The sequence below is a fragment of the Epinephelus lanceolatus genome, chromosome 14 (assembly GCF_041903045.1).
Source record: "Epinephelus lanceolatus isolate andai-2023 chromosome 14, ASM4190304v1, whole genome shotgun sequence".
In the NCBI taxonomy this organism is placed as follows: domain Eukaryota; kingdom Metazoa; phylum Chordata; class Actinopteri; order Perciformes; family Serranidae; genus Epinephelus; species Epinephelus lanceolatus.
The window spans coordinates 33361680-33375380 of record NC_135747.1 but is presented as its reverse complement, the minus strand read 5'-3'; the positions used below and the strand labels follow the sequence as shown (position 1 = coordinate 33375380).

The 13701-nt window shown below is 41.7% G+C and overlaps 1 protein-coding gene across 1 annotated transcript in view; it reads left to right on the top strand.

The window, feature by feature from the left end:
• klf7b (Kruppel like factor 7b) overlaps positions 1-13701 on the top strand; it is a 106443-nt gene that overhangs the window by 57534 nt on the left and 35208 nt on the right. The window contains exon 2 of the mRNA XM_033614945.2: positions 9222-9873. Coding sequence (XP_033470836.1) covers positions 9222-9873 — 652 coding nt within the window. The remainder of the gene's footprint in view (positions 1-9221; positions 9874-13701) is intronic.

Genomic DNA, 13701 nt, shown 5'->3' with positions numbered 1-13701 from the left:
AAAGCTCTTAGCGCTTCCATCCAGAGCCCTCTGCTCTCTGCATTCATTATTAATGGACCTCAGCAGGCAGCAAACACACACACACACACACACACACACACACACACACACACAGAGGCAGGGCCTGCATGTCAGTAGCTATTTTAGACCAGATATTAAATCAAACACTCAAAATATAAAGGGAAACATTCATTGAGGGAACAGAGGATGCAGGAGGAAAAGATGGAAAAGATGGATCCATTGTTTTTATCTTCAGCTCTGTGTATGAAAGGGTAGCAGGTCGCATGAAATATACAAACACACTGTTTACACACAGATATGACTGCCTCAACCAGTAAACAGAAAGCAAAAACACTTTACAGAGATTTAGAGCTTTCAGATATAGTGCAATATGCCATGGTCGACCTCAGCTGACCTTCCCTTTAGCAGTGACGCTGCATTTGCTTTTGACCTTGTGTGACATTGACCCCAATACAGTTACATTAAGTGTAATTAAATCAAGTTACATTAAAAACCGTAAAATGAACACATCTTTTAAATCAGGAGCTTAACTGCAACTGCAGAATCCATGTTTCTCTGCACATGTGAGCTGTCATGTATGAACACATCATGACTGATTTATTACACAGATCAAACAATTGATGTTAGATCCCCTAAAGTGAAAATAGACAAACAATTTGCTTCAGCTTATTACAAAGTAAATGTTGATTGCACAATTTAATTGCTATAGAAGAATGACATCATCAGCGATTACATTAGTTTCCCCTAAGTCTTGCTTTCACCATGGTATTTAATCTGCCACTGGGTACAGTCTCCTGGGAAATGATGGCTCAAAGGCACAAAAGAAGTGCGTCAACCATTGTGCAGCCAAAACAGGAAGGCTGAATCCAAATGTCTACTTTCTGGACTTGCAGGCCGAGCCCTCACAGACTTCAGTCACATGTAGTGTGATGTATTTATTGCCGTCACGTAAAGTCTGCGAGGGCAGAGACTGCAAGCGACTGAGAGACAGCCCTCGACTGTTTTACCTGTTGCCCTGGAAACGTTTAACTATCACTGCTGTCATATTCATATTAATGTCATGTAAGTTGATGAACAGTGCTGAACTCATCTGTTCCGGCAGATATACAGTAAATCCCATGTGTAGCCACAACTTTACGTCTGTATTGCAATGAATTGTGGGTTATTAAATCAGTGAAGTCTGCACTCCAAGCAGACTCTCTGGAAGTCTTCAGAAAGTCCGCTTGAGGCCCCTTGTGGACTGGATAAATTGTGGATTTGGACAGCCCTCAGCGCTCCTAGACTTCCTGGGAATGCGCCTGCAAAGTCCAAGTCCAGACTACTGTTAAAACTGCATTTTTTTAATCCGTCATCAGAAAAAAATGGTTACACACACATAAACCTTACACACTGATTCTGATGTGTCATCACCACCTCAAAGGTTTAATTACGGACAAAGGTATTTTTAGACGTGCGACAATTACGGATGAAAAAACAAACTCAATCATCAACCATCATCAATTTTATTTATAAAGCCCAATATCACAAATCAAAATTTGCCTCACAGGGCTTTACAGCATACGACATCCCTCTGTCCTTAGGACCCTCGCAGCGGATAAGGAAAAGCCCCCCCAAAAAAAACCTTTAAAGTGCAAAGGTCTTTAACATCTACAAACAACAAAGGTGGCTATTTAATGAAGGGTTGATACATTTTCAGCTGTGTTTGAAGTGACCAAATCAGGTATTTTAAGCCAAAGTATGATGATTTTCTAACCCTAACCCAGTTGTTTCTGTGCGTAAACCTGACCACATGTTAACCACAGAATTGTCACAACATTGAAACTTAAAGAAAAGTAAAGTTTCAACATATGCACTACATATAAAATGCTCATATATAACATAAACTCTCTCTGGATGACTCTGCAGTATTGCTGAGCTGTAGTATTGTCACTGAAATCTGTTATTTCTGTTCCTTTTTTTTACTTTTAGTTTCATATTGTTCACGTCAGCCCTTAGTTGTAATTGTGAGTAGGTGAAATAGAGAATTTCTGGCTGCTACCTTATCCTTATCTCCCAATTATTGAAAACAACTTCAGAAGTGTCAACAAACTGCCAGCCAAATGGCTGCAAAGCCACCGATGCTGACAGATACATGTAAATGAAACCCAGGACAGTGATATAGTTTATTTAGCAAATAAAAAATGAGCTATATCTGTCTTTGTGGGTTCGTTAGTGAATAAATGATTAGATGCAAATGGATGATTTGGGTCCATTTAATTGGTGTGACTGCAGGGCTAGCAACAGTTTTAACTATGTTAGATGTAAGTACAACAGGAGGGTTTCCCGTTTATCCCATTCTGCCAAAGATGACATGAATGCAGCATTAGATATTTATTTATTCTTTATGTGTTCTACTGAGCTCAACCTCTAACTTCAGCCTGCTGTTAGCGGCCAGCAACAGAACCTGCAGCTCTCTGATTGGATGTTTCTCACTGCAGCAGGTCTCTATTGACTTCCGTGCAGCAACTGTTGTGTTCACTGTCTTGTACCTTTGACTTTTTGTCAGTGAAGCAGATTTTCTTCAGCTCAGAGTCTCATTGTTTGTTCTGGAGATTCAACCAGGAGAGATTTGTGTCCATCCAAGTGTTGAAACGCTCCAACAGTCAGTCGGAAAAAAAAATGTTTTTAAGGGAATGAGTGTTACTGGCCGCCGTGTGTGTGTGTGTGTGTGTGTGTGTGTGTGTGTGTGTGTGTGTGTGTGTGTGTTCGATGTGACCTTTCTCCATATGGTGTGGGACTGAGCAGGGGGACAGGAGGTGAGCCCTACACATGCTATCAGTCTGAGCTGTTAGCCAGCTGACACACACACACGCACACACACACGCTGCAGGCCATACATGTCATTGTTACCTGATATTCATGGTGTGTAGGAGAAAGAGACGAAGGAGAAGGTCATACGTGTGATGTCAGAGGCGGTGCGTTCACTGCCAGCCGTGGGTTTGATTGCCGCTCCGCTCCTCTTCCACAGCCTCGGGCTCCCTCTACCCTCTGTCCTCCCCGCCCACCTCCCACAATCCTCAGCATCAGTCCAGCCCCCGCCAAGAGACACACAGACCTTTCTATTTTTGATTTCTAGTCCAAGTGAAAACAATGCTACAGTGCACCGTCAGAAATGACTAATAGAGGCTGCGTTTACTGTTTCAAAGAGAGCTCATATTCGTGGTGTCATAGTTGTGTCTGACCATGATGAGTAATAACACATACAGTGCAGGAGCAAAGTGTAATTCTGAGGAGCCCTGGAAAGGATAATTTTCATAACTTCACTTTTATCTACATAAATATTTTCCTTGTGTCCTGCGAGCAGCAACAGCCTGAATCCTTCAGGATAAAAGCAGAACCTCCAGAAACATTAATGAACCAGGATCCTTAAATTCAGGGCAGAAACTGCATAAATTATATATCAAAGTAATCCTCCTGATGACCTTTACAACCTCTTAGTATCTTGACTCTGGCTGTGTCAGCCAAATGGCCAAGTTACCCAGGAAAGGAAACTTCAGGACGACTCTGGGTTGTGTTGGTGTAGTTTTGCAGCATTCGGATCACTTAGGATAAAAGTATGGTGGCCCTGAAAGCTCACCTTACTGCAAATCAAGATAACACATGATAATAGACACAAAGCAAGCAAATGAAGACATGAAAACATCAATTTGATGACACATGCACAGCACAGGAGTGTAAACATAGACAGTGCAAGCAGGGGCCATGGGGTGAGGGGGCCCTTCAATAATAAGATGGGCAGAAAACAGGCCTTTGTGAGTAATTCGAATTACCACCTTGGAAATATGTGTTCACAGAGGAACTCATTTAAAATTGAAAATGGTGCCGTTTGCTATGTATGCCTTTGAAAAGACAAATCCATGACAGTCATGATTTTAGTTTTTTATTTATTTATAAAATAGTCAGCAGCAAAACATTTAAAACTAGAAAAAATATTCAATTAAATGAATAATTTCTTATTTTCTTTGAAATTTTTAACATATAGATATATTCATATTTCTGGGTAATATGTATCTTAGTGTTACCTCTTCAAGAAGGTCTCAGTCCGGTTGTTTTGGTGCACACCTGATTGTTGTGTTCACACCTGCCCAATGGAACCACACTTAGAGGGCAAATGAACTTGAGTTTGTTTGAACCAAACCAAACAGGGCAGGTGTGAAAGCACTTTGTGTCCCCAGGAAATAGTTTTTCTAAATGCTGCCTATGTTCCATTAAATTGATGTTTTCGTGTCTTGAATTGTGTGTTATTAGACAGATGTATATCCATTTATGGCAGGAAAACATGGATATTAGCTTTTAACACCAGTGACACTGACTAATAAATAAAGAGTTATCAATGAGTGCATTGTTCTGCTTTCCAAACCTCATAGCTCTGTTGTCTTGAAAAGCACTCAGCTGTTTAAGTTCCACTCCTGATGTCTGTTTGATAATCTCAATATTGTTTTCTAGCTGCATTAGCAATGACTGGTCTAATATAAACAGAGGTATAATAGCCTCCTTCAGCATGCTTGACTAGATGCTGTAATACGCACAGCAGTGTTTCAGAGGAACAAATCACAGCAACAATCTGGACAAAAGGCTGGCCCGAAACTTCTCCTCTCAGCACTCGTATCAGCTTTGTAAAAGACATTGTTACTTGGCGTCATTTCTGCTTCTGCACATGTTTGCTTCTCATTTTCAAGTTTCCTTATGAAGCAGTGTAACCCTCCCAAAGAGATATCTTTGATTTATATTCATATGCAAATAAGCATCCTTAGGAGGAAAAAAGACATTCTTTTAAAGGGGAGAAGAAAGGGAGAAAAGAAGGGAGAGGGAAGTTCAGCTTATCGCCACTCAACAGATGTTCAGACTAAATGTGTTGGTTTGTCTGTCTCGTCACTGAGGCTGAGCAGAGCAAAGCTCCAGCGCTGGCCGGCCTGAATGGACCAAGTCAACCAGCTGCTGCTAAGAAAAAAAAAAACCATTTCAATAGTGGCTGTAATTTGCTCCGATGGCAGAGGTGGAAAGAGCCAGAGGATCAGGATGAGAACCATCAGCTGCCAAAGGCCTTTGGCCACACAGAGGAAATTAATTCAATTCCAAGTAGATACTGTAAAGGCAGCGTGCTGCAGGATAGTGCGCGCGCCAGGTAGCTCACAGGAAAGTGCTGAGTGGACAGTTACAGAGCTGTGGACTGGCCTGCTGTCTTTTGCCCCTCTTGCTTTCTTTCTCCCTTATCTCGACAGAAAAAAGCATCACAAAACATAAACATGTGTAGAGTTTAAAGGAGCACTTCACCCCCAAAATGATCATATGTATATCAGCTAATCACCTTGTGTTGTGTTGAATTTGTGGGAGAAAACTTATTTTTTCTCACACTCCTCTACAGTGAATTAAGAATCCAAAAAATGCTCATTGAATTGAAGTGAATGGGGGCCGGGTTTAACAGCCACAAAACTAACTGGAGCAAAATAATCCAGTTCTCATTTATCCAGTCATGTGCTCAGTACTTCCCAAACTCATGCATTTTCACTAACACTTTACTATTTAAAACACTTTGCACACTGGGGCAGGAGCAGTTTCATCAGCCAGCTCGTTCATTGGCCAGGAGGTCTCTCGCCCGTCTCTTCCTGGCCAATGAACGAGCTTAAAGGCAGGTTTTCATTTGAAAGCACGAGTAGAGTTCAAATGCATGCCCTTGCCCTGGCTTGTTACTCATCCATGCCTGAGACTGTTAACACAGAAGTGTTTTAAAAAGTAAAGTTTTTGCGAAAATGCACAAGCTTGAGAAGTACTGAGTATGAGACTGCATAAATGTGACTTGGATTATACTGCAGCAGTTGTATGAGTTTGTTTTAATGCAGTTTTGCTGTTGTTAAATCCGCCCCTATTTACTTAAACTCATCAGGAATTTTTTGTTTATGGATTCTTCGTTTACTGAAGAAGTACATGGAAAAGACAACGTTTTCTCACTAATTCATCATAACACCTCGAGAGTCACTTATATACAAATGTTCGTTTTGTTAGTGAAGTATTCCTGAAGGGATTTTGTTTGATTTTACAAGGATTTTTTCTCAAGAATTTTAGACTCTTGTCCTTGATTTCCTCCATCATTAATTGAAAAGTATGTGTCCACTCTGAAAAGTATGGGTATATTAATTTGTGGGGTGATTTTGTGGAACGCACTGGGTGAAGAAATCAAACAAAGTAAAGATATCAGACAGTTTAAGAAGAGGTACAAAGACAGTATTTTTACAAGGTACAGAAATGATTAATGGGAATGCAGCACACTCAGGGTGACACTGTTGTCGGTATTCTCAATTTGTGTTTTAGTATTTGTTGTATACACAGGGTAAAATCGGTTATCAGGTATGAAGAAGTGCAGTGGTGTAAATGTGTGGTTGATCGATGGTGAGGGAGGGTGTATATATGTAATAGTTTGATTAGTGATGGATTACTGTAGTTTGGGATTGGGGGGAAGGGCTAGATGAGCATGTTGCTTCTTCCTACTTCTTCCTACCAACTTTTGAGACATGAAATGTTAATTTGTGTTTCTAATTGTAAGTCTGTTCATGATATTGTTTGTCTCTATTTTATAGGATTTTTTTCTAGAATATATTCTATTCTATTTCATTTTTAGTTTTTAAATGTTGGAAATAAATAAATCAAATCAAATTTTAATCACAGAACTACGGATAATTAGTCATAAAAACATGCTCATTCAAATGTCTAATGCTCTTTCTTTTGTTAGATCATGTGGGGGTAGAATGGCAGTTCCCTCTGAAAGTATATTATCTCTAAGGTGGGAAAAAACACTTTTGATGCATCTGATTGTTGATATGTCTTATATGTAAGTAAGATAAGGAGCATTTATAGTATTCTCTCATTTTGTTTCTATGGTTTGAGGAAGTGCAACAGGAGTGGCATTGTTGTTTGACGTTTAGATGTGAAATTATGGTGATTGTCTTCATTCGGTGTTGAACGCTGCTCTGAACTGTGATTTAGAGATCATGTTAGCCACTTGTTGAACCACCTGCAAACTTTTAATGACAGATTTTGAATTCAACTGGACTCTAAGCTCCTATTTCAGCATAAAAAGTCAAGTTGGATCCAGTTTAAGCAATGCAGTAATGGCATTTCAAGGTCAAGGTTGTACGTATGACAGTTGGGTGGTATCGTTAATGAGGTTTGGAGAATATGTTGTTGTTTCAGTTCATAAAATAATCTTTATGGGAACACAAAGGCACAGTCACACACACGAGCACACACATAAAAAATCCAGGGATCCAACAGGTGTTCTTTGTCGTGAAAAGGAACAGATTTGATTGAGAATGTTCATGAAATCTAGCCCCACTCCCCGGCCTGTCTGACCAGTGTTTAGCATTGTCATTGCAGGGTGAAATTTCATAAAGAAAAATATGTTATTATTTGGCTTAACATGAATGTAACTACATCTGATAGACACATTATTTTGCATATGTTCAAATGGTTACCTTCTGTAAATAGTTACGAACACTGCTGCTGTGAAATCTGATGTTCCGCCATCTGGTTTGCATCTGTTGGCTTTGTAAAACAATCCAAACTATCACAGGCACTCTTTTTACCCTTTAGTAGCATTTAATAAGGCTTGTTTTTACTTTTCATTTTATATCAAACAGCTGCGAGAACTTTATCTTTATCTCTTTAGATTATGATCAGCCATAACCGACACATGTGTCTTATTTCCCCTGTGGGACGAGGCAGACGGGATTTGGATAAAAACCAGCATTGCAGGTGTGAGAGATCAAAGCAGGAGCAGGATCGACTAAACAGTCCCGTGTAGACCTCAGAAGTGCAGTTGCTAGTTCAAGTGCGAGAGGGGGCAGGAATTACAGAAAACATAAAAGTTTATGTGTTTAGCCTTGAGGTTATAAAAGTAGGTTAGTGACCAAAAGGTTTCTGGCTCAAATCCTTTGAGGTAATGTGGCCGATGCCCTTGACCAAGGCACCAAAGCCCCTCACTGCAGTGATGCTGCCCTGCTGCCAAACACTGGAGCTGTGCAGTTGTTGCACAGATGTCCCTGTTATCGCTGGATAAAGGCTGAATAAACAATTACAGAATTACTTTCCTCGTTTCTTTCTGGGTATCTCCCTTCCTTCTTCTTTGTTGGCTTTCCCTCTGTCGTCTCGCTCTCCTTCCTTCCTCTATCTTGCGATATAACTTCCACGGCTGGTTGATTTGGGTGAGCAGAGGGAAACAGGCAAGGCTTCCACAGTTCAGGGCTCCGGAGAGCTCGGCCAGGCAGCAGCAATCAATCACAGACTAAATCCCTCCTCTCTCAGGACTGCCATGTGCCAGGTGACATGGTCAACAGCTGCAGAGAAATATAAAGCCTACAGTGGGTATTTGAATTTAAATAGATTAGTAAACAGGGTTTGTGAACAGGCTGCAGTCCAGAGAAAACCACTAAAAGAAAAACGGTTAAACCAGCCTGTGTTTACATCTTCCTGACAATCGACCTCTTTGACTTGTTCAAATCGTGGACAGTTGTACAAACAAGTCATGTGACTTTGACATAGAAGATTGTGGCGCTTGTCTTACAGCCTACCATCAGTCAAATTTGGTTTCTTTTAACCACGACCGTGGTCTTTCTCTGTCTTCAAAGTTTTGCCGTGGAGTTTTTGACTACTAGTAGTGCTATGAAACCATTCGTCAATGAGTGGGTCACCATGACCACAGTAGAATGACTTGATTCAGCAACTCATTTTCACTCCAACCTTGTCACATAGACGTTTGGTCATGGACTTTCCACACACTGATATGACATGAAAGGTACCCTGGGTGTGAAAGGGGGCCACCCGTCCTGTCCGCCCCGTTGAGACTTTCACCACCTGAACTTTCGCTCTTGTTCTGCTGCATTTCCCCCTGAGGCCACCGGGCATCAAGTATTGTCAAGACCATTTCAGGTTTGCAGCGCATGTGAGCAAGGGGCTTTCGATTGTATGTTACTTGTCAGCCCGTGTCATACAGCTGATGTGATATCGGACTAAATAAATGAGCCATGTTTGCAAAAGCGTGAATGAATCTGATGAAAAAAGACCCTTTAAACTGCAGTGACACAGCATCTTGCATTTGTAGAAGGTGTGACTGGAGTTGTAATTAACACTCAGCTAACTCTGGGTCCATGTGCTTCTTTTCTTTACAGACATGTCTAGAGTTGGAGCGGTACCTACAGACGGAGCCCAAGCGACTCTCGGAGCTCTTTGATGAGGAGCTGGATTGTCTCTTAACGCCGACCTTCATGCAGGGTGGTGACAGTGACGAGGACCTGATGGACCCCCTCCTCCCCAGCCTCCCTGACCAGCCCAGCCCACTTCCACTCCTGGTAACCCTCCCCAAGGTCCAGGCCAAAATCCTCCAGGTGCCCACCCCCAGCAGGACCCAAGCAGAGGCAGGGACTGAAACCGTCACACCAAAGGACCAAGTCCTGGCAGGAGTCAGTGCCGCACAGCTCAGTGCTGCCGTCACATCCCTAACACCACCATCGTCACCAGAGCTCGGCCGCCACCTCGTCAAACCCACACAGACACTGACTGCGACGGCAGACGGTACACTAACGCTCAAATTTGTGGCGAAGAAGGTAGGGCTAGGGGCGGCTAAACTGGTGGCAGCACGAGCGCTACCGTCACCGCCAAGCCGAGGAGGAGCCCTCAGTGACAGTGAGCAGGGAGGAGGAGGAAGTCTGGGAGGAGACGTACCAGAGAACAAAAAGAGAGTCCATCGGTGCCAGTTTAATGGCTGCAGGAAGGTTTACACCAAGAGCTCCCACCTGAAGGCACATCAGAGGACTCACACAGGTAAGACCTGATTACGTTCATTACACTTACCTTTACTCCATATTAAGATGCTAACATCTGAAATGATTTCAGCTCAGGCATAATTTGAGGGTATTCACGTCAATAATGGTTGAGTACTGTAAGACTCATAGCCCTTTGTATTCATGAGGCCATGTAAACATGAAGGGTGCAATTTGCAACATGAGATCTTGTCCACTCGCTTATTTTGATATGTTTTACTAATCAAAATAAATATCATGTTTGCAGCCGATGCATGAACATGAAAGAAACCTGTCGGGCTTTCGAATTTATTTGCAATTTGTGAGCAACAAACATTTGTGAAACACGACAGTGCCATCGTTATGATCTGTGTTTCGGCACAAATTGCTTGTATGAAACTGGTCCCAGCGGTCCCTCAATTTTAGGACATTGCAGCGAGACAACATACACTCATGGCAACCAAGGTGTTTTTATTGCCAAACATTGTACCATTCTTGGTTGTCAAAGACCTCTTTTCCACCAAATTAGCTCTGGTTCTTGAACCATTCAGGATTCTTGGAACCTTGGTTCTACCTAGCAAACCAGCCCTTGTTTCACCAGAAACAGAACTATTGTAATCAAGGATGCATCATCAGTGGAGGATTTGGTAACAAGATTGCAGATTGCATTGATTACCTGTGGGCTGTTGCTGGGTACAGATATTTGTTTTGATCTTAAAAACAAGTATGAACCAACCATTGATGATAAGAACACGTCGAGGACTATTACATGCAAGACTCCTCTGTTTCCAGTCTGTGGAATATGAAACGGCCACTGATGTTGTCACTGTTTGCACTTCAGATCAAGAAGAACATGCCTTTTTTTGTTTGTTTGTTTGTTCTGCTCCCAGCTAGAAACGAACTTCTCAGGGTCCGAACCAATTTATTAAAAATGGTTCAAAATTAGGTGCGTAAACCAGAGCGAAACCCATTCCCTGTTGGTGGAAACAGGGTACGAGTGAGACACATGACCTCAATCCAAGTGATCTTCATGTGTTTCACTGCTGAAGACCCAACTGCAGGCAAAGAGCCCTGAAACAAGAAACAAGAAACAAGAAGCAAAGCTGGCTCTGGTACAGGCCCGACAGAGTGTCAGCTGGGGAGATAAAGTGTCTGATGATGTTTGTGAGACTTGGCAACAAATATTAAAAATGATGACCTCATTCAAGTTTACACAACTTTTCCAGTTACTTTCTGTGCCCCAAAATGAGGGGACTATATTTAAATTCCTGCACTGCCAACACACTTACATGAAAGCTGAAAGTCAGCATTTTTACCTCATAGTCTATGTTCCATTTCAGTGTCCTTAAACAGTTGCAAGCACTGTAGTTATACAAGATGTAGTCATTTCAAATGTGGAGATCTGAGTAAGGCACATGTCCATAACCCAAAAGACACTTCACCTTATGAGTTGGTTGAGCCTCTGGAGAAATCTGCAAAGAAATCATCAGATATTTGAGTTTCTAAAGAGAGATTATGACCTCTCCACTTCTTCTGCTGCTTCCCAGGTGATCCTCCAGATTTATTAATTTCCTTATGAGTCTTGATACCAGCTCAGGGCCAAAAGGCCCTGCCTCAGTAATTGCCTGATGATTGATAGACTGGTAGTAGTAAATGACATTGGTAATTCAGCCGTGTCCAACTGGGTCAGACGTGCAGCTTTAGCTGCTAACTACAGCTGCCCTCCCATTGAACCTCAGAAAGAACACACACCAGGCTAATGTGTCCGTGGGCTGTTTGCCGTGAGCTCTCCAAAGTGTTAGCATGTGGAGACAGGCTTTGGGCTGATGAAGGGACACCAGTGAAGATGGAGTCGACTGATTCAGATTATCATAAATTCGTGATTTAAACAGCATTAGGCAGCTTGAACTCAGCCCGAACTTTGCTCGATAAGGAACAGCCTGTTGTGTTTTTCTGACCAAGTTATCACTTATAACACATGGACATGAAACCTTTCAATCAATCCCACAATCTTGTTTAACACACACTAAAAGGAATTGGGAGAGAAGATGCTCTCGCTTTTGAGCAGATTTCACCAGTAAACCAACCAAAATAGACGTGAGTTCAAAGAAAACTAAAAAGAAAGACTTAACAGGCTTCAGACCAAAGACAGACCTGCATAAAAAAACACAAAGGGCTGCATTAGTTATGGGGTTATTCTTCCAGGTACAGGTGAGGTATTGTTGAGAAACAGATCCGAGTTTGAAGGATAATCCAACATCAGAACACTATCCAGCGTTTTACAATATAATAAGAAAGGATTTCACAACTAAGAAAAGTAATCACAGAGACAATAAGACAATCTCTTTATCATTTGTGGAGTCGATTTGCAGGTTAACAGTAAAATTTCGGTACCTACTTTCACAAAATAATCTATGTTGCCGTGCCTAATAATGAATTACTTTGTAAAAGTCTCCTTGTATTACAGCAAAAGTTAAGGCAGGTTTGACTTTATTGTTAGGTAGCTGGAGCCTGCTGTGTCAGCACCGACTGTGTCACTACAGTGGTCTGATTGAAATCAATGAAGGGCCTGTTTCTTCAGGCAGTGCTGTTGTCTGTCTGCAAATGACTTTATGATTCAGTCTGTGTTTAAAGGTATTAACCAAAGACCGCATTCAGTGCTAAAAATCACAGGAAACACAATTAAATTAGAATTATAATTGTCTAAAAATGTATTTAGTAATTATTCATATTGAGCAAAGTACTTTTTTTCCTTGGTGACTATCCTCAGTTACCAAAGAATATTGTAAGCTATTTCAGCCCATTCTCATTCCCAGGTTGTTAAATGCTGATGCTTTTTCATGCCCCTCTGCATCTGATAACGAGGCACAAGGCACCCTTAAGTGTCTCTGTGTGACACACAGCTGAAACACAACGTAACACAATGTCAATGTTGTCAGGGACAGTTGCAGTTAGGATCAGACAACAAAAATACTTAGGTTTAGAGAAAAGATCATGTTTTGGGTTACATAAATACATCACATTAGAGATATTGGTGCACAACGACTGAACATAAATTAAGTAACATTACGGTAAAACAGCATTGACTTTTGGTTTCACACGAGACACAAACAGCTGTCTCCTGGATGAAAGTACAGTTTTGTTTGACCCATCCCTCTCCACTCCGTCCCACTCTATGTGGACTTTCTCGCTTTCTATTCTACACCATTTGCTTTCAGTGTCAAGCAGCTAAGGATGGGTTTACACTGGAGAAAGTCGCTGCATCTCATAAAGACACTAAAGCCTGACTTTCACATCAACATCACATGGTGAGGGGCGTGACAAAGTGTCAGTATTTGAGTTCAGCTGTAGTGAGTTTCTATGGTTACGTTGACTCTCTCTGAATTAGAGAAAGCTTTCATTGCATTCAAATGTTTTGTTAAAGATTTTTCCATTGAATCTAATCTCTCAAGACAGATTCTGCAATTTACATTGTAGAATCTGTCAGCAGCCCTGTGTGAAAGACGACTAGAGAGGGGTAGAGGGCGGGGCTTTGAGTCTGAACGATGCTGCACTTTAGCCAATCACAATGGAGGGGGCATGGCCAAGACATGCAGGTGTCCCCAGTAAATGTGTACCTACAGAAATAGCAAGCTCCGCGTCCATAGCGACCGCTCCACCCAAAACGCTGTCTCGTCAATGTGAATTTTTTTTTTTTTTTCTCCAGCGGATGTCTTAGTTACAACATGATTGAGCTAACTGGAGTAGTTTCATGTCGTATCCGACAGCGGGAGGCTTTTAACAGATGACGTCCTGATGTTAGCTTTGCTGCTGCTGTTAGCTGTCCCTGTCAGCTGCAGCCACTGATGCT